The sequence below is a fragment of the Poeciliopsis prolifica genome, unplaced genomic scaffold, assembly GCF_027474105.1.
Source record: "Poeciliopsis prolifica strain line A6 unplaced genomic scaffold, Auburn_PproV2 SCAFFOLD067, whole genome shotgun sequence".
Classification (NCBI taxonomy): Eukaryota; Metazoa; Chordata; class Actinopteri; order Cyprinodontiformes; family Poeciliidae; genus Poeciliopsis; species Poeciliopsis prolifica.
The window spans coordinates 266,567-287,697 of record NW_026562442.1 but is presented as its reverse complement, the minus strand read 5'-3'; the positions used below and the strand labels follow the sequence as shown (position 1 = coordinate 287,697).

General features: G+C 39.6%; 2 protein-coding genes across 8 annotated transcripts in view; both read right to left on the bottom strand.

Moving 5' to 3' along the window:
- Nucleotides 1-9,287, bottom strand: part of pawr (PRKC, apoptosis, WT1, regulator) — a 51,074-nt gene extending 41,787 nt beyond the window's left edge. Inside the window, exons 1-2 of the mRNA XM_055020425.1 lie at nt 9,163-9,287; nt 8,223-8,911 (exon numbers count right to left, since the gene is read on the bottom strand). Of these exons, the coding sequence (XP_054876400.1) occupies nt 8,223-8,798 (576 nt within the window). The 5' untranslated portion in view covers nt 8,799-8,911; nt 9,163-9,287. The remainder of the gene's footprint in view (nt 1-8,222; nt 8,912-9,162) is intronic.
- Nucleotides 9,288-15,389: 6,102 nt separating this feature from the next.
- Nucleotides 15,390-21,131, bottom strand: part of ppp1r12a (protein phosphatase 1, regulatory subunit 12A) — a 41,254-nt gene continuing 35,512 nt past the window's right edge. For 3 of the 7 annotated variants that reach the window (XM_055020387.1, XM_055020391.1, XM_055020392.1), the window contains 4 exons: nt 20,741-20,845; nt 20,580-20,627; nt 19,728-19,778; nt 15,390-16,486 (listed from right to left, as the gene is read on the bottom strand). In XM_055020387.1, coding sequence (XP_054876362.1) covers nt 16,400-16,486; nt 19,728-19,778; nt 20,580-20,627; nt 20,741-20,845 — 291 coding nt within the window. In that variant the 3' untranslated portion in view covers nt 15,390-16,399. Of the gene's footprint in view, nt 16,487-17,944; nt 18,188-19,727; nt 19,779-19,812; nt 20,414-20,579; nt 20,628-20,740; nt 20,846-21,131 lie in introns of those variants that run through there. The other 4 variants (XM_055020386.1, XM_055020390.1, XM_055020388.1 and 1 more) reach the window with 2 other exon arrangements.

Here is a 21,131-nt window from a genome sequence, read left to right as displayed (position 1 = left end):
CTTCTGTAATCAAACAACATCTACTTCACTAATGTTGGTTCTCCGACAAGAATACAGATCTGCTAGTAATGATAAAAATGCCAAAAAGAAGATTAATAACTCCAGTAACCTCTGGTTGTTTATTTGGTAAGATATTTTTCAACTGGACAGCTAGCTGCATCTGCTTTGATCCCTTGACATTAGTTTTACCAGCTCGTGATGAAAGATTTTAAAGAGACAGTTTAATGTAGGGAGTTAATGTGTCTTCACTAACCAAAAGTTTCTCCACATAATGATTTAAAAAAATGTTTTAAAAGCAAATAAATCAACTGAGTAGAATGCACCACACGTGAACTTACACGTTTGCACTTCTTGTAAGATCAATTAAAGATCTTCACGGTTTGCAGAAGCACAAACAAATTCTATTTATTATTTCATCAATCTAGATTGGCTGAATCCCTAAAAGTAGAAGTAAGGAAGATCATGGATGTTAGCTGGCTTCCAGATTAATACAAGTGGCTTCCAGATTAATACAAAGTACAGGAATGTTGAGTTTTGAACAATGAAAACGGGCACCTGTACATGTATTTAGAAGGGTTCTCAAGGATTCACAGATTTTAGCTACTTACCGTTGGCTGTGGACCATAAACCAATTTAAATACCATTGCAATGCTTAAAATACTCAACATTTTAAGAATATAAATGACCAAGTTTATGAATTTGGATGAGGGTGACATTTCAGAAAACGCACTTAGTGTTTGATTGGACATACAAATTGTTAAAAATAAAATGCTTTGTTCCCAGTGACAACACAGCGAACTGAGAATTTATTACCATTTAAGAGACTTTATAGTCAACCACTAGTGATAATTAATGTGTACTACATCTGAAAGATGTTCTTTGACTCAACTACTGTACATCTTTCATGCATTGCTTTATTTGCAGAGTTGAATTTATTCGGTTGTGCAAGAAGATGCTAAAATTATTCATTGACCTAAAGGGATTTGGACATTTTAAAAGGCAGAGTTTTACAGAACAAGGAGGGAACCGGAAAACCAAATTTGAACCAAACATTAAAAAAGAAAAGTGGGAAGAGGGACACCGGGTTCTCCAAGTAATTCTACTTTAATGAATACAAACAGACAAGCCTCCCAAATGCCTAATCATGCAGAGTGGCCTGATTAGGGCTGACTCACAAAATTCCCCACAGTCGCCAGCAAAGAATGCCCAACAAATAGGTTACATGTTACAGATGCACAGAAATCACTCCTAATCTTCGACTTGGTTACTTAATACCCCCCCGCAGGCGATAGTCTTGTATGTCTACATATCCGGCGGCAGAAAAACCAAGAAAAAAAAAACATCGCCCACGACTGCACGACAGCAGCAGACTTAATTTCAAGAAGTGGAAACATGAAACCGATTAACTCTTTATCCCTGCTTGCCTTCACAAACTACTAGGATTAAAATCCCACGTGGTGCATTTCTGTAAACTGCCTCCACAAACAAATGCCAAGTCGTATTTGTTTCAACTTAAAACCTGGTAATGAAGTATCAAGCAAAAAAGACTGGGTAAAATGAGGCAAAAATGAAAGAACTCATTTGAACTTTCAGGACAAACAACGGCCCGAACTGAAGGTTAACTCAAGGCAAAGCTATGCACTTTTACTATGAAAACAAATAGACTAGGTTTGGCTAAATATTTGCAAGAATTTTGTAAAATAATCTTTTGACAAAAGCAAATACCAAAGAATCATTCACTATGTGCTTCATTTGCAAATGTTAAGCTAGAAATAGGACTAATGCAACACTACATCATTGAACACAAATGTGTGTCTATAGTAGGAGCATACTCCAGTTAAATATTATCTAAAAAGACAGCAATAGTGTCACTCAAGCATTAGCATTGACGTGTGCAATGCCTCAGACATGAGCCAGATGCTTCCCTGTCAGGAAACTGCCTTCACAAACAGACGAGGGTCGGCACCAGTCCATACAGAGGCTGAACAAACCCTTAGCCGATGGGACTTTCTGATAACATTGGTTAAAGCTACATCAAGAGGAGGGGGAAGTCACACTGCAAGTAGGCATGCAGGCCAAGTCTCAGGTATTCACAAAATGTGCACATTCCTGTGCAAGCCTCTGCAGGGGGGCATTTTATCCTTGAGTAATGATCTGCACTCTGCCCCGGGAAGTTTCTGGACTCAAAACTAAAGAGCACCAACCAGGATAAGAGATCCCTTGAACTTTGTACGCAAACAGCAGCAATGCTTCAATAGCAAACACAAAGAAGGGTTTAAATGGGGGGTCTAAATGATTCATAGCTCTTCAGCAGTTGTGAGTGCAATGTAGGCCCAAACAATTATGAGTCTATCCTTTCATACAAGAGCCAAAATCTTCTGTCAGAGTATTTGAATCATAATAGGCTGAATAAGACAGAGTGGCTCTTAAAAATTAGGTTTGGGTCCATGACTACACCAAGGATCCCGGTATGACCTGCAGTTTAAGCTGTGTTGAGTTAAGCAGAGTTCTGATTTCTAACCTAAAATTCTTCTTGCATTCTTTAACAGATCCAAAAAAAAAACAATTAGTGTTTTCCCACATTAGGTTGGAAAATATACATTTTTGGCTCTTATATTTATAAGACACGTAAGATTGGAAACTGCAAGTGACTATAATCATGTAGTAACACAAATATAAAACTGTATGTCATCAGGCATATGAGAAGTGTAACATTTTATATTTTTTGGTTCATATAGTCAATAGAAGTGGTCCATGAATGAAGCCTTGAGGAATGCCACATATCACCTTTGTTTAGTCTGATTTCTAACTGCCACATAAAGTAATCTGCTAAATAGTGAGAGAAATGCTACTAAAGTAAAGAGAGAAATAATTTATAAGGTCTTTGATATGCTTTAATAATCATGGAGGGCTCAGCATCACTGAACTGCAGATACTTTTCAGCTTACAGTGGCTGATTTGGTCAGATCTGACAAAAAAAAAAATGCAAGCCTGGTGAGGCATCAAGCTAATATGAACAGGCATTTATACAACTGTCTCACATGATGAACAAAACCACGTGCCATGGCTCATTGCAGCGCTGCAGTGTGTTTTATGAGGTGCTGAAAGACTCTCAGGTGCATGTGTGGAAAAAGGGGCCAGACATGGTAAAGACTTTATTTCAGCCATAGAGCGCTTTCTCTTTTTTTCCCTTAACTAATGTACAGAAGATTGAGATGGAATTTTTTGTCAATCCTAAAATATTTTCAGTGACGGTAAATGGTAAGACATACCGTAAGAAAAAAAAATTTCCTGAATTTTTTTCTCGTAAGTCAATCAAAACATTCCTGCAATTTAAAGGCGGAAAACAAAAACACTCGGCCTAAATAACTCTTTCCTTACCCACACTAGTGATATAATCAATCTGCTATTTACTACCATGATGGGCCCATCTCTGGAGAAGACTTTAAAGTTTAATAAAACAAGCTCCACCATCTGAAAATTACCTTCTTGCATTCTTTAACAGATCAACAAAAGTGAAAGACAAAGAATTTTAACACCTTCAGTCCACTCCAAGAATTGCTAATGGAGTTGTTTTCATTGCTGTTATGATTGATTTTATACTATTTAAAACAATAAGCGATACATTTATTACAAAAGCAATTACTTTCCAAACATATCCAAAATTTTCAATCTGATTTATTCACATAATTCTAATGGGTTTTTGATCAGAACATGGATTATATATAAGAAAAACACAAAGTTGGATGCTCCTGAGTGGAGGGAGGGTGAGAGGGAAAAAACCACAACAATTTAAAAGGATTTTCAGCGTTTGGTTTATTCAGGCTGCAAGAGAGAGCAAGAGTTTCAATAGTTAATAGAAAGGCTCAGTGGAGGGCAGCAAAGTTGCTGCTTGTTTATCCTTTTGAGCTTTCAACCATTATGTTATGGGACAAGCTGAATTTGAGAATATTAATAACCTCTTCAAACTACAAATTAGTTGAGGAAGGATGGACATTGTTTGGGGAACACACACAGATACTGATGTCCTAAATACGCTAAACCCACTCATCATCAATCCTAATCCTATTTCAGCAACTGCAGTCTCACACAAGAAGCTTGATATCACTTGCCATTAGTAGAAACAATGAGGGAAGGACAGAATGTACTCCAATACTAGAAAGTAAAATGAAGTAAAAATATAATAAATCAAACATCTGGATTAAGCAAGCCCCTATTATGGTAAACTTGTTTATCTCATCAGCAGAGCTGCAGGAAAAACTGGAGAGGCACTGGTTGAGGTAATGCTTCTCTGGAGCTTCTCCCAGGCATGAGAGGTTTGACCACAGCCTCATGAACATCAAAGCTCGTAAAAGCCAACACAATGAGCAACCAATACACCGTCACCACAGACGGGAAACATGCTTGCATCACAGACGCAAATCTCTTCAGATAAGAGAACTCAACATTCCACAAACATTCTCTCATTTAAGTGCTTCTCTGTTGCATAAGCTCTTCTTACAAAGGTCAGGGGTCAATCCCACCAAGAGTGACCTCTATGAGGTTATTAGTGGGGAGTATCTTTCTCCAACTGAGTATGGAGCTTTTATCGTGCCTTTATGGCCTCAATGGTCAGAATATTGGGTTCCCTGGATGCTCTGAAATTCCTCTCTGCAGCTTTTATTCTGCATAAAATGAGCAGGGAAAATAATCCCAGGCCACTTCATTCACACCTGTCCATTCATATTTACTTCACAAAGGGGCGCTTGTGAGAGAAGAGTCTTCAATTGCATGGTTTGCTTCTTGTTTTAGAAAAAAAGAGGGGAAAAGGAAGACTTGCACACAGAAAATACATATCAAACCTCCAATGGTAAGTGTTTAATAATTCTGCCTGATTTATCAGTGTGTTAAATTAACCCTGTGGTATTTATAAATTAATTCTGCCAATAATAAATAAAAAATTAGACAGGAAAGAAACCAATTAGCTAATAGCCTAAAATTACATCATTTTTTAGTCCTTTACACTCAAGTAATGCTAAAGTTAATGCATTTTCATATAGTTTCTAGTTCCTGGAGCCAAAATGTGATCTTCCTAAAATATCAAAGAATGGGAGATGTTAATTATCAAAAATATGGGTTTTGATTACTTGAAGCTTGATTTCACCATTGAAATCAGTTATTGTTGCATTTATAGTTTAATATAAACTCATCATGATTGTGGGTGTCAAACGGAAAATGAACCCACAGTCTAATGGTCATTTCTGACAAAACAACACACCATCTCACCACTCAAATGATCACAAACTCATTTTTTGAACATGACAATAAGTTCCCTGTACTCAAAATGGATCCAAAGTCACCAGATTTCTAATCGAGCACATCTGGGATATGGTGGAGCAGGCAATTCACCACAATGAGGTGCAGCTGACAAATGTTTGATAACTCAAATGTCATCATGTTCAAATGTACCAAAGTCTGAGGAATGTTTCAGACACCTTGTTAAATCTGTGCTGGTTCTAGACGCAGTAAGCAGGTCAAACAGAATATCTTCATCTATTAACTGGACAATGAATGTAAATCTGGACATTCCTCCATTCTGTGCCTTCATCAGTTTTGCATGTCATCACATGACCAGTGGTTTATAATCTGGCATGTAAACCTGAAAGATTTAAAACTAAGATAAAAAAAAAAGAAGCGATAAGAAATAAAGTACAACTATAGCTCTGTAGTTACAACGCTTAAGGAGGGCGAAACAACTTTACATGCAAATGTATTTAAACAATTTTACCTCACGATTCTCTCCAAACATGTTTTTTTTTTTTCAAAACAAATGTCCTTCTGCATCTCCTCTGCTTAGTTGTTCGCCATGTGGTAATTTTGTTTTGATTTGGTTCCACCTTTTGTAGGGGAGTGTTTTTTTTATATATATAACTTTCACTGCACTTGAAATCACAAAAGTTGGCCTTGATGCCAAATGTACACCAGATAAAATCAATGTCTCAAACGCTATGTTAAGCAGGACTAAACCATAGCAGAAGCAGGCACTGACTGAGTTCCTGTAAATCAAGTTTTATATAAGAGATGAGCTCCACAAGCATATTTTTCTTTCCATCATTATATTCTTAAAGTTTAAAGTCCACATAAAGAAATACCAGAGAAAGTGCTGGAGTGGCAAGTTTGATCCATCTGTATAATCAAAGCTTAATCTAGCAATATCTGCCCTTTCTGTTGGTGTGCTGCACTTCTCATTTACAGTAGTTTGGTGTCTGCTGTGCAGGTCAAGTAATATTAAGCTAATGGTTTCTTTGATCTTTGAGAAGAAAATCCAAAAGCATCATATTATTAGCTCAGAATTGATAGACAGTGGCTATTTGCAGGTCGATATTTGTGGATTTTTCTGTGGCATGTCGCTCTGTACTACCACCGGAATATTTCCAGATACTTCCCTGAAGCATATCTAAAACATTCAAAATAAAATGCAGCTCGGGAAGTTGCTCCACCTAGACGCAATGCTAGTTGACACACATCGCAATTTTTTTTTATTAACACTGGTTCCCAAACTTCGACACAAAAATATAACAGCAGCAGCAAAATCTGACCTGGCTGCAAACAAGAGTTGCTAATAAGCCAACTGAACACTGACATATTTCAACAAAAGGAAAAGTTCATCCACTTATAGTTTTGAAACTTCGATGGAAACATGGCCAAAACTGTGCAATTGCTTTTAAAAAGGAAGACCTCCCATGTGTTGTTTTGTGACCCAGAAAGGGCTCCCCACCCTAACTTTAGGCAGCACAAATCTAAGATATATGGCAACGCTCATTTGCTGAAGGCCAGCATTACCGGCTGGCCCATGTTCAACCTTCAAACAGTTTTGCTTGACACTACAGAGCACCTAATAACAGGATTTAGAGCACCAGCTGACAAGATTTGGTACACAAAGAGCACAGAGTTCTGGGTGGGTTGTGAAAGTGAGAACAAATGGAAAATGGGAAGGTTGTGGACCACTTTTAACCCTAATAAAAACAGCTCACACTCCCAGCATTTCTGTATAATTTGAGTGCTTTCAGAGTACATAATCTCAGCGGTGGCCCTCACTAGGTTGACTGGCAAGGCTTCATATCAGAGTTCCTGCATGTGTCTGAACCACAGGAATCAGGCCAGGAGTGTGACATGATTTAAATTCAAAAACAATGAATGTGAACCGCCGCCTTCAAACACATACAGACGGAGACGCGCACCCCTCCTTCCCTCCCAGAGCAGCTTTCTTTTTTCCTCGCTGCAGAGGCTCGATTAAACCAGACACATGTATGAGAGGAATTTGGAGTCTTTTGGGGAAAACAAGAGCTGGTCTTTGCTTCAAATCATTTATGGAAGTGTTACACACACTGACCCCTAGGAATCACATTTCTGAGTAACAATTCTCTAAAACAGTCCCACGTTGCTGTATTACATATGAGGAATGTTAAACATTTGAAGTTACAAAAGGAGGAAAACAAAAAAAATGCAACTGTAGAACCATTTATATGGTTCTACAGTACAGCACCAAACATGTGCTCATAATTTGCCTCAACTCTTCAATCCTCTAAGATATTATTTATGAGTTGTACCATTTTCTACAAAACGTGGCACAAATTTAGCAGCTTAAACACGTTTCACATTGTGCCATGAAAAAACTTTTCACAATCACAAATTTGAGTCCATTTTTAATCAGACAAGATGTGGTGAAAAAGATTTTGTAAATATAAATCTAAAGTATTTGTATTCAATCCCCTTCTGCTTTTTGTACATTTTAGCTGTTCTCTCAACACACCTGACTTGAGGCCTTTTTATTTTATGGCTTCCTGAAGGGACCAATCATTTCAATCAGGGTTCATCTAAAGCGTGCTGGACTCTGAAAACCTGGTGATTATCGACAGCTGACTCCATTAGTTCAGACTTTGATCAGTGGCTTCTTTCTTTTAAGTGCCTTTTAAAGCCACAAGAGTTTATGTAATGTTGTAATGGCAAAAGGGGATGAATACAATCACACCACACTTTTAAGATTTTTATTATTATTATTATTACACCATCCCTTTCCTTGGACTTCACAATAGAGTACCAGTACCTGTCATCGCAATACATTGATAAAATCTCATTTTCAAAAATCCAGACTGTAAACAACAACTACCTCATTAGAAAAAGGTTAGTTGCTTCGGTGCATGGGAACCAAATAGAGATATAGCTCCACATATCACACTCACCTCATTGGACGGTATGCTGACAACACCTGTAGATCTCCTCTTTTCCCTCAACTTCCTCTTCTCAATCTGTCCTTTACCCTTCCTTGCACTGGGGCCTGAGTTTTTCTTCTCCTTCCCCTTGCTGGGTGATGGTGACGGACTGTCCTTGTCACTGTCATTATTGCACGCCATCATAGAGCTGGAGTCCGGCGAAGCGCACCGAGTCTTCTCCGTCTGAGGCGGGGCCTTCTTCAGGTTGCTCCCCTGGGCGGTGGGGGTGGTGGCTGCGGGTGCGGCCGGGTGGGGCGCCTCTTCCTCGGCTCTGTTCAGCGTGCCACCGGAGGGGGACCGAGCCACCGGAGAGGAGGAGGAGGTGCGGCAGTTCCCCGCGGAGGCGCTTCGGTCCGGGTTGGCGCAGGGCTCGGGGCCCGGCGGAGCGCCGAGGCGGGTGTTGCTGGTGCTACCGGCGGGACTCAGGGGGACACCAGTGGCTTTTGCGATGTCCCCCAGCATTTTAGCCCGCATTTTCTCCCTCTTTGCCTTCCACTCCTCCAAAAAGTCAGCGGGTGCGTTTGACTTAAACCCGCCTGTAGCCATGATCCCTTTACTGCTTCGAAAGTTGGTAAAAGTAAAGCTGAAGTTGGTGCAAACTTCCAGGTCTGGACAACCTTCCTAATGAAACCACATTCCTCAAGTGATTCACCGTGGAGCTGTTGACAGGTTGCAGGAAAATAAAGTCAGACTCCCTGGAAACAACAGCTAAAATGTTTTCAAACAACTAACAAACTAAAATGTTTCTGTCTCGCGCAGACGCTCGAGAACGCACTTTCTTCAAAACGTTAAAGCTTTGTACCCATTTAAACCCCCTTTTCCCAACTCGTTTCTGTTAAAGACCCGATGCGGATATGCGCTAAACTCGCGAAAGTGAAAGAAAGTCGCGTAAAAGTGGAAAGAGACTCACCTGTCTGAGCTGTTTGGGTCGCCTCGGTCCCACCAGGTGTGACCGCGCTCGGCTCTGATCCGCGGCGCTGGGAGACGCTGCAGGGAGACACCGACCGCGCGCGAGCGCGACTGGTGGCAGCGGCGCTTCCGGTGCGCTGGTGAAAAACGTCACCCTGAAATGAAAAGCGGGAGGGAGGGAACGCGCACATGATGGGCTACGATTTCTAAAATAAAAGTGTATCTCATTCATACTTTAAAATAAAAAAAAGTTTTTAGTTCGCAGGAAGTAACAAAAAAATTCTCAATATTTTTTTTCACACATCAACACAAAAAATGCATCTTTGCGAAATAAAATGAAACAAAATTTTTAAAATAAAAAAATGGATACATTCATTTTTTACACTTATGCACATAATTCACCAAAATGCTTTCACAAGGCATCTAATTAGTCTATAAGCAACTCGCCTCTAATTTAATCTCAGTATGAATTAAGCTGTGAAGTGGAGGTGAGAGGTGAACCAACAACATCCTGAAGACAGAAAAACACAGAGGACGGGTCAGGGAGAAGCTCCGAAACTTAAAACATCTCACAGAGCACTAATTCATCTTAAATGAAAACAACTGTAATCCTACCAAGTTTAACAACTTAACCTGGCAGGTGGAGCAAGAAGAGCATTACTCGAAGAGACAGACAAGAGAAACAGACTCAGAAACTTTGAAGGAGTGATAGAGTTCAAGAGTTCAGATGGGAAAATTTGTTGAAAGCAACAAATCTGCAATCTACAAATCTGGTCTTTATAGAATATCAAGAATAAAGCCATTGTTCTCTTCCAGTGAACACCAGCACCCAAAGCAAAGTCTATAAAAACATAAATGATATAGTTTTGTGTTGCCTGTTTTTCACACAGCCTGATAAAACACCTTTTGGAGAAAGCAGAGTTGAGATTGTGATCCTCTCATCCAACATCAATGTCTGACCTCACGGATGAATTTCTCAAACTTTCAGAAACACACTCCTGAACTTCGTGAACAGCCTTTCTAACACAGTTGAATCTGTCATAGCAGCAAACTGGTGCCAAAAATTGTTATTAAACTCTGTGAATTAATAATGAGATGTCACTAAAGTTCATTCATCTGTGACGGCAGACAAAAGACTATTTCTGGCAATCACATATGCTCTTAGATCATTCGTTGCAAAATAACCCGAGAGTCTGTGGAGTATGAATCACACTCAAGTGGATTTTTAACCAAAATAACCATCTGCTAATAGTAGTAAAACAACTCGGTTTTAGTCAAGAGGCATGGCACTCCGGAGATATTCAGTCATTTTTGCATTCTGTCATTTTCACTTCAAGCAGTGATTTAAACCAGCTATAGGGGTTTAGTACCAGAAATCTAATTTCATGCTGCAAAAACAGACCTATAACTCTGCTCTGCTCAACGGTGTAACGTTAATAGATTGCGGGTGCACAACTGGTTCCCGAGGGTACGCTGACTTTCATAAATGTTTGTCACCATTACTAAAGGATGCATACACATCTCCATAGAGTTAGACGTCATTATATTTTTTTATCTTTTGGGCCGTGAAGCTCCAAAAACGCGACACGTATCCACACCCCACTGGTGAGTGCAAGCCAGATGTTTAGCCATTATCTCTGCACATGCCAGCCCTGATATAGATAATGAGAAAAGCAGGGTGGAGTGAGCAGGGGAGGTACTTTTCCTAAAAATAAACCCTGATCTATGGGCAAAGGTCACACTGCTGCATATTTAACATATTTCTGCATTCTGTTGGAAGAAAAACAGTGGAGAGGGTGTAAAGGTCATAGCTTTCCATTCATGCCAACACGAACACCTCTGTCCTGCCGCCAAATAAATTCCCAAAGCACTCCAAGCATGCACATTCTCACACTTTACTAAGAATTTGATTTAATATTTCTTTAATGCTCTAAACCCAGTCTAATGGGTTTGATTTGGTTTGTTTTCAAGGAGTCACTGTGTGTTTTGCGACCATAATGCATTTATGGTAAACAAATGAAGCGCTTGCCGGGCTGCAAAATGAGCTCAGCAAGCAGCCGCAGATTTATATTCGACATAACGCAGCACGATGGCTGCTCATGCACTCACACATTCCCCTTTTATTTAGCAGTAATGTCTCACTCAGAGGCTATTAGCTGCAGCGAGGAGCCCGCATCACGCTCACTTTTCCATGAAATTGTGTATCCAGTAAGAAAGCACTCAATAAACGAACAACGACCCAGATGTTGGGTTTGCATGCAGATGTTCAGTGGGCCTGGAGATGTGTGGAGACCGACCACTGGAGGGGTTTTCCCTACAAGAGAAAACTGAGTCTGTGCTGCCTTTCTTGAAGGCAATAATTGTCAAACTTCAGAAAGAAATTCAAGTAGGTCGATAAAAAGGAAAGCAAAAAGCAGTTCAACTGCCATGCTAAGGAGGATTAGTGTTTGATTCACCTTTCACACCCTGGTTCCCGTCAGATGATCCTGGATTTGAGTCGTTGAGCTGCCTGTTACTGCTACCGGCCTTTAATCCTCCTCCAAGTTCAGGCCCGTGCAGGTCAGGGCAGCTGGGCGCCGAGCGCCGAGGTCAGCAGCAGGAAGGATGCCAAACAGAGACTTTTAACTGACACACTTTCAATGAATTTCCAGGAAAACACTTCACTGAATCACTGATATGTTCTGGCTCATTTTCCCGTCATCTTTACCTCAGATTCTGTTGCCTCCAACGGTTCAGATAAAGTTTTGGGTTCAGGTCAGCATCTGTTAACAGTGGTAATGTTAGTCAGGACAGGAGCGTCAGGGTGCCAATTTTATCTTCTGGTGCCGAGTTGGGACAGAAATGTCTTTGAGTTTGCAAAATGATTCATCAGCATTTGCAACAGGTCTTTTCTTGTTGCTCTGATGTTTCTAAATCAATAAAATCAGTTTAGATCTTTTAGAAAAAAATGCTTGTTTCCCAAATATATTTTTTTAGTGTTAATTGGATGGTATATACATTTTTTGACATTTGCTTCTTGGCTATTTAAAATAATAATAATAATAAAGATTTCTTACGTTTCATTTTGTTTACAACAATGTGTTTTGTGTACACATCACATCAGATGCTCTGCTCCCTCAGAACTGATACAAACTCCAGGATTCCACTGACAGAGCAGGATATTTAGTTTCCTGGCGTTACAACTCAGCCTGAGTGTGAAAGACGTCTCTATATCCTGTTTTCCACTTGCATCCACAATAATCTGCCGTTGCCTTGAATTGCATTTCTCTAACCAAGCATGTTTATCTTTGTTTCGGCGACAGACTCGAGTTGTCACATCATCCGGATGCCTCGATTTGTCATCGTTTGTCACTGGAGAGAAACCCTGCTGCTGTTTGTCCTCTGAGCAGAGTGGTTTTGCGCACAAAGTGTGTCTAAGTCTAGCATTTAAGATTGCAGCTGGGGAGGAGGTTTGTTTGGGCTGCTGCGCTTTCCGGTAGAGGAGACAGGGACGAATGTGAGTGTCTCTGCAAAGGTCCAATTTCATGTTCATGAATAATTTACGGTGTGAAAAAGCAAAGTTTCTTCTTACAATACCGACAATATTAAAATATTCAATATTTGGGGTGGGGGGAGGAAATAGGGTCTGAGGTTGTGCAGGGCAGTTATGGGTAGTCAGCATCTTCTAGAGGGAATTTTAACAAACAAAGTTATTTAAACAGATTCCAGAGGACACTAACCTATTTGTTATTCAGCATCTGCATTTTCTTCTTTGGAAAGCAATTCAAAATTATTTAGAGAAAATCTCTCTATCAGCAGATTTTTTTCCTACAGCATATCTGACATCAAATAGACTCACAAGTCATACATTCAGTTCCCAAAAAGAAGTACTTATATTTAGTTTCATGCTCTTATCTTTTTAAACATTTTGTCATGTCATACCTATAAACGTCAATAAAGTTCATTGGCACAAGTAAGCAAAATGTAAAGATAAAGAAAAATAAATGTTTGGTTTTTTTCAATCAAATAAAAGTGTTACTTTACTTCTCTCATTTGTCTCTACCACTGTCATACTTGACTGAAAAATTCTCCAGGAAGTGTTTTTATGGTTGTAAAATGAAAATGGAAAACACTTACACTTCATAGTTGCCCACATTGTTGCATAAAACTATAAAAAACAACTTTGTGGCAAAATGTGACATGAAAACAGTTGGATTGCGATGAATTTCTTTGACCAGCAATTTATCTTCTTTTCCCCAGATGAATGTTTAAAATCCTGCAATCGAGGCATGTTCATGCCACAGACAGGACATAAAGCACACTCGTTCAGAGAGGGCAATGGAAAATCCAGAGGCAACACACTGAACTTTAGCATGACTGTGTGATTACAGCGCATAGCACAGCTTATCCGCTGAGCTTGATCTGAACTTGGGAGTTCTGGATCCAAGCAGGCCTCAGCAGGGACAGCATGCAACAAGGACCTACAGCAAAGGTGGCTCCTGAGGAACAAAGGGACATAAATCACAGTCTGGTTCAGCAATCAGAGCTGGCAGTGGATGCTCACCACGGCTTAATTCATGTCATGGTTGTGTGTCCATGTCTGATTTTGGTCTGCGCTTTATTTGCTTCAGACACGCCGTCATGTGGTGTCAACCAGTGAGGCGGCGCTGAATGATGAAAGAGAGCCGAGTCTAAGCTCTGTCTCCAGATTTCTGTTTGGAGACAGGATGTCAGCCGTCTGTTTCAGTATTCAGATCATATTTACATGCTGCAGAGAGTAGAGGACAAGTTCAAACCACGTCTACAAAAGTGCATAAAGTGCACCACCTACTGGTATAACATGGCATAGCAGCAGTAACTCAGTGATATGATGACACTTGGAGGATTCACACTAATTTTGTAATAACTGATACCAAAAAATTGTATTACCAGCTGAATAGTGAAGAAAAAAATCTGGACTGGCATTAAATGTAAAAGCTAAAGTGGAGGGAAAACAAACCCTTTAACCTGAGAGGGAACAGTGATTTATACAGCCTATCTCATAAAACAAGCATTTAATATATGTTGATAAATATATATATATCTATGTTAGTTGAAACAATCTGTTGCATCAATCATGAGGAAGCATCATATCCCCAAATGCAATGTCTTTCTGCCCAAAAGAGATTTAAGGGGCAAAACTGCCACCTTCCCAGGTTCCTTAAACATCCTGTTACAAATAAAGAAAAACTTCAAAAGATAAAGGCAAAATACATGTAAACATTTTGTTTCACATCAGCTTATTAAACATACAAAAAGGTCACCTTGTTACTTCCATAAGAAACCATTAAGTCCTACCTAACCTGCAGCAGCACAGCTGTTGCATAGTTAATAAAACATCTGTGCGCATAATTTTAGATGAAGAAAAATTATTTTAAGGATTATAGGAGTATAGGACTGCCACATGTTCACCAAATATGTGCAGAAGGAAGACACTGCAGCGTTTAGTTTTGACTTCTATACATCAGAAATTAATCACCAAGTTCTTGTTAAAAAGAAAAAAAAAAAGATAAAACAGAAAAAATATATGAAAAAACATGAAGGAAATAAGACGCAGGAACTTTCCAATGTACAAGTTTATTTTTAATGAATTCTTCAGTGGTTGGTAGTCACAGCACAGCTTGCATGTATTAAGCCACACACCTATTTTACAAGATGACAGAAAAAAAAAAAAAAAAAAAAGACTAAGCCAGAGCAGACAGCAATCAGTCCATCTGCTGTGATTCTTCTTTAAACTTATTGGACTAAAACTTCCTTAAAAGGCCACTGAAAATGCATAAAATGTTGAGTGGAACAGCTGATGGTGGCGTTTCGCTTCAACCCCACAAGACTCCTCACATGGCATCGACAGTGCATGTAGACATTGTAGAAAGAACTGGGTTAGCAATATTTAAGATATCCTTTATTTTTTTTCTTTTCAAACATTTTATTTTAGTGACAATACCTTGCCTATAATACTACAGATTTTTTAAAAGAATGGGAAACAAAATTAACAGCACTCGTCCAAAGATACTGAATACAATGAAAGTGAAATGTAGTGAAGCGATTACTCTTTAGATTTCACTATTATGTGAACCAAAAAACAAAACAAAAAGAAAAAGCAAAAACAAAAAAGAAAAAAAGAAGCCATCCCATTTAAGAGACGCTCTACTGTGTCCAATGTCCTTAAACTATAAAAGGAAAATAATTAAAACACACCTCTTTGTCCTCTGGAATTTGTATACTTTTAATAGTAACAGACGGGATCCATAAACGCATGCCATGTGCTGCTCTCAAACAAAATACATACAGGTATATACAGAATCACTCAGTACCTGCTAAAACAAAGTGAGAAATACAGAGTATAAACCGACTACAAACTTAAAAGAAAAAAAAAGAAGCAAAAAAGATTGAAGCGTCAGGAGTGAAAATCCTACTCGTGATGGACTTAAAGCATTTTTAAGAAGAAAACAAAATGAAAGAAATGCATATTGCACGTACAGTGAAAGCTTAAACTCCACCAGATCTGCGAGAATTCGAATGTTTCCCTCTTGGAGGAAGACGCACAGAGGGACGAGGACGGGGGGAGGTCTGCGCTTAAGAGAGGGGAGGAAAACTAATAATCAGGATAAATCAGGGGAGAGAAGCCACAGGGAGCAGTTTTCAGGCAGAAGTAGCTCTTAAAAAAAAAAAGATGGAGGAGTGAAGGTGGGAACTGCACAGCACACAACACGTTTAGAGGAAAAGGAAGCAAAAAAAAAAAGAATGTGGCACAAGTAAAAATCAGGTGAAGGATAATATCTGTTCTTCAGTGATAGTTGAGAGAGGAGATCAATGGAAGTGTTTTTTTTCTTTTTATGTACAACTAAGGCTTATTGGTTAAATAGTTTTTAGGCTTCCCTGCCCACATCGCTCTCACACAACCCCTCCTTCCTTCCTTCCTTTTTGCTCTGTAAACTCAGCACTTCTGTCAGAGCAGCCGCCACACCAATCAAGAGAACCACAGCCGAAAAGGATGGATGAACGGATGGATGGATGAACGGATGGATGGACGCTGCAGTGGTGGTGGTAGTGAAGGAGCAAAAAGGGAGAGCTGGGAGGAACAGAAACAAAAGGAGGAGTCTCGTCTCTGATGTCTGTTGCAATTAATATCTAAATGTGCAATTCCATTAGTCACTGCCATGGGGGACTAGTGGGTGCAGAAGACCGGGCGGGGCGGGGCGGGGCAGGAGGGTCGGTTTCTACTTGGAAAGCTTGCTAATGACTCGAATGAGCGCTCCATTCTCGTCCTTTAGTCTCTGGTTGTCTGCTTTCAAGTCTGGGAGCATCTGAAAGGGAAGAACGGGGAACAAGGGGAGGCAAGGGCGAGAGAGAGACAGAGAGAGAGAGAGCTTAGACGAGTCTCGACATGTCGTTCGCCCAGTCAGGCTGCTGGGCAGAGCATTACCAGCAGCATGAACAAAGCAACCTCAGGAGTCACACAGCATCTCACTGTTTGTCAGACAGTAAAACAGGAATAACGTCTTTGATCCAAGTCAAAGGGAAACTAAAGGGCGAACACACCACAGGCCAGAGATCCTCAGAAAGCCATGCAGAATCTGAGCGGCTGCTCACCAGCAGCCGGGGAATCACACACAGCGAGGAGGGAAAGTTCTCCTTCCTCAAATCAACTTCAGCTCAGAAACACAGAACCGGCCGCAGACACAACTTCCACAGTATGTGAACTGAGCAAGTTCCACAGTAAGTGGAACAAGATGCAACATTAAATGGGTGATATCATAAACAGATTTGGATGTGTGTTGGAACAAAATGGAAACTGTCGTATAATTCTGGGCTCCAAATATCCGATCTAGATCACAAATCCAGTGGAAACTAAATTTCATTCAAATTTTGTCTCAATTGTGGTTTAAGGTCTTTCAATGGATTTTAATGGAGATTCTGACTTAATTCCCCTGTAAGTTAAATCGTTCCATTATTATTTTAATTTAAAATGACAAAATTTTATGTGTGCATAAAAGTTAATCTAAGTTTTTACAAAAGAATCTAAAATCTTAGGAGCTTTGACTTAGAGCAACGTTTCCTCTGAGAACTAAAAACATTCACATTGAGCCTAGATTTTTTTTTTTTTTTTTTTAAGAAATGCACAACGAAACTAACTATTAATACTGCTTTCACTTTTCCACATTTTGTCACCTTTCAGTCACGATCGTCAAAGAATGTTACTGGGATTTTAAGTTGAAAGCGGTGCATCCTTATAAAGCTGCTTCGGTTTTGTAAACAGAAAAGTGAACATATTTCTTTGTGTGTGGGATTGGCAAAGTTTATCCACCTACTTCCAGTCAACAGTGATCAGATGTGAATACTTAACGTCCTATTCAAAGTGCATTGGCTGGTAGAGGGATTCGGTCTGTGACCCTTTGGGTCAAATCAAAGTGATGCCCCTGGTAGCTGCTTCATGCAATAAAACCAGAACAAGTCAAACTGATTTACTGAGCTACCTCTGAGGAAAGCATCAAACTAGAAATCACAAAAGGACACTTTCCTTTACAGCGCTTTCAAATACGTTAAAAAATAACTCACCTTCGCTTTTCTCCAAGTATCTTATTAGCATGTTATTACTATAGCTTGTTAAGCAGTAGTTTTCGGAAAGCCCACCTACAGTAGCGGACTGTAAAAGGAGAGTGTCCTGCTGGAAAAGGCAAACAGCCTCCCCAATCTGAAAACCAAAAGCTCTGGGGAGGCAGGAGAGGGGAAAACAGTCGGAGTATGGCGGCTGGACACCTGCCTGTCTACGGGTGCGGGGCAGAGCACAAATGGAGCATGAGAAGAAAGAAGGCAAAAGGGAGGAAGAAGAAGACAGAAGGAGGAGATGGTGGACAGACAGACGAGGCCTAGAGGTCGCCGGTGGGCAGCTGGCTGCAGGCCGACTGGGAGAGCTTGGCCACAACGCGGGCCAGTGCCCGGTTCTCAGCCTGCAGCCGCTCCTTAACTTGCCGCAGGGCCTGAACCTGCTTTACCTGGGGGAGGTTCTGAAAGGAGGACGGGGTGGAGAAGAGAGACAAAAGGGAGGAGACAGAGGGTAAAAGTGGCAGAAGAAGAAGAGAAATGCGTTTTAAGACCAAAAATCAACAGAGAGGATTAATAAATATATCGGGAGATAAGACAGGAGCAGGAGGAGGAAAAAAAAGGGAAAACAGGAAAGGAAGATTATTAGAAAATGGGACAGATTTGGAAAACAGGAATGATTTAGAGCTTTCCGTTTCAACAAGAAGCTTGCAGATCAAATGGTAAAGTGACACCGATAAGATCAACATCCTTTCCTCAATCTGACAGAATAAAACGCTAAGCAGAAGTTAAATATGTTTTTATTCTCCCTCTTCATTCAATTCATTTTCAAAAATAAGGAACCATTAACTGCTTGACAATACAGGACAGTAAACACTGATGGTCACAGATTATAAAGAAGCTAATATTTGTTCAGATGAGCAAAAGCAGATACAAATCGAGCTCAGTGTCTGACACGGCCATTATGGGCCAGCAATATTTAAACTTTATAGAAAACTTTCTCCACAGCTCGTTTTGCAGTATCTGCTCACACACAGGCGCAACTTAATTAACCATAAGTATGATTCAAAAAAAAGAAAATCTCAAAACATTATAGTAGCTCATTTCTGTTTATTTTGATGATTACGATTAAATTATAAAGTTATTCCTGTAGCTTTAGAATTTAAAACATTTTTTCCTTTTACTTAACTTTTGTTTAATTCTCTGTGGATATAGAATCCTGGACAGTCAGGTTATTTAGCATCAGACCTTTGTGTCTCCCCAGCTTTATCAATTTTACAAGAAAGTATAGTGGAAGGGAAAACAGGGGTCAATTTAGGATGTTAGCCAAAATTTAGCTAATAAAAAAACTAAAATTAGAATTAAATGCTTAAGTTGTGTCACTGTATGAAGTTTCACCTTAATTCAATTAAATGATATAACATTTTCATTATATTCAAATCCATCAAAGACAATTTGATGTTTATAGTGATGCACCAATTGGTCAGTGATCTGAGCTGAAGTCTGCGGCTTTGACCAACAACTGGCAGGTCAAAAACTGACAAACAGGTTGAATATATGCATCAAAATGGAAAACACCCACTTCTTGTAAAATGGCTAGTTCAAAATCAAAACGGGACAAAAATCATAACCATCTGGCCAGACCTGGGTTTTAATACAGTGCAGTAAAACAAATTGATTGGTGATTGGAACCAGTCGAGTTTAGGTTGAGATACAAAAAACAAAATTAAATAAAAACAAGTCTTACCTAAGAAACTCTTTTGGTTACTAACAGAAGACAACCTGAGATTGACTCTTCAATCAATCTTGTTATCTGCTAAAACCCTTCAGCCATGAAGGGTTTTAGCAGATAACAGGAATCCTGAACATAACACTGCTCTGTATTATTTTGAACTGCTAATTTCAAAATAATTTGATTATAACTTGATTACCAAATTCAAAAATTAGGAGGACAAACTCCTTCTGGAATAAATACTGTGAATTTATGCATGCAACTTTTGGTACCTTGAGTTCCTCCTCCATCTCAGAAATCTTCCTTTCTAGAGCTCTTCTTTCCTGTTGGGACAGAAGAGGCAGGTTAACACTGAACTAGAAAAGAAAACACCAACAGATTTAATGAGTGGCAGCAAATGGTGTTGGGTGATCACACACACACTTCACTCGCATGTCCTGTGAAGGGTGTTCAAGCAACAGCCAGCTCACACCTAAACAGTAAGTGACTGAAACTGTAGTCGACTTTCTACAGGCAGGAATGAGTCTGAGTCTAATGTTTATTCAGATAATTAAATACAGCTTATTAAGTGGATTTAAAATAGAGGATTAAGACCACAGATCAGCTGGGTATGAACTAATCAAACTAATATCTAAAAGCATGAAAAGACATGCACAGGGTCTGCTAATGTTTCTTTTTTTCAGCAAAAAATTGGATAAATACAGTTCCACATGTTAAAGACACACGGAAATAAGCAGTCAATGGAGATAGTGACCACACACTGCCACTAATGTTTAAATATAAGTGGAAAAAAGGAGAAATAGTAAAATAATGTGTAGTGTTCTGGGTGGAGAGCCTGACTGATACCAGCTACCACAGCACAAAGTGAGCCTACAGGCGGCAGCAGAGAGCAGACCGATGTAAAAAGTCAGGGTAAGATCATACCACCACCCAGCTGGTAAGAGGGTCTGCTTGTTACCTTCAGACATAAACCCATTAGCAGTGTTACTGGGATGTTTCAAATATGCTTTAACAATAAATTAGTCTTAAAACACACAGGAAACAGAAATGATCTCATTTTAGTTGATGGTTATGTAACAGAGGAGTGAGATGGAGGTGGTTTGGTGAAGTAGTTCTGCCATTACCCTTTTCTCCCTCTCAAGCTGGGATCGGTCAGCGTAGCGTTCCTGCCTCTGCGTTAAAAACACATCAAACTTCAGTTGCCTTTCCAAAACAGTTTTGCTTTTCTTTTCTTTCTTTGTTTGCTTTTTTTTTTAAAGATGATGAGCCGTGTAAGTGTGCATACCTGTGTAGCTTTCTCTAACTGTAACTTCAAGTCTGCCAGCTCCAGGTCAGTGTCGCGTAACTGGGCCTTTAGCTTCTCGTTCTCAGCTAAGATCTGCTCATAGAGCTGAGACAAAACATCAAAACATGTTTACAGCCCCTTTTACCGCCATCAAAGTGCTGAGCAAGTGTTAGCAATTTATTTAGATTAATTCAATTCAACTTTTCATTTGATCCATTTAATGGACTGACATTTGAAACCTATTAAGGAAAATGATGGTACACCCTCTTTCATTGCCAGGATTTTAAGGTAAAAATGATCTGGACTCAACCTGGGGTGCAATTTAAATGAAAAACAGAATCCATGTTGACATTTAAAAGAACAAGGTGAAGGAAAAGAAAGAATAAACTGT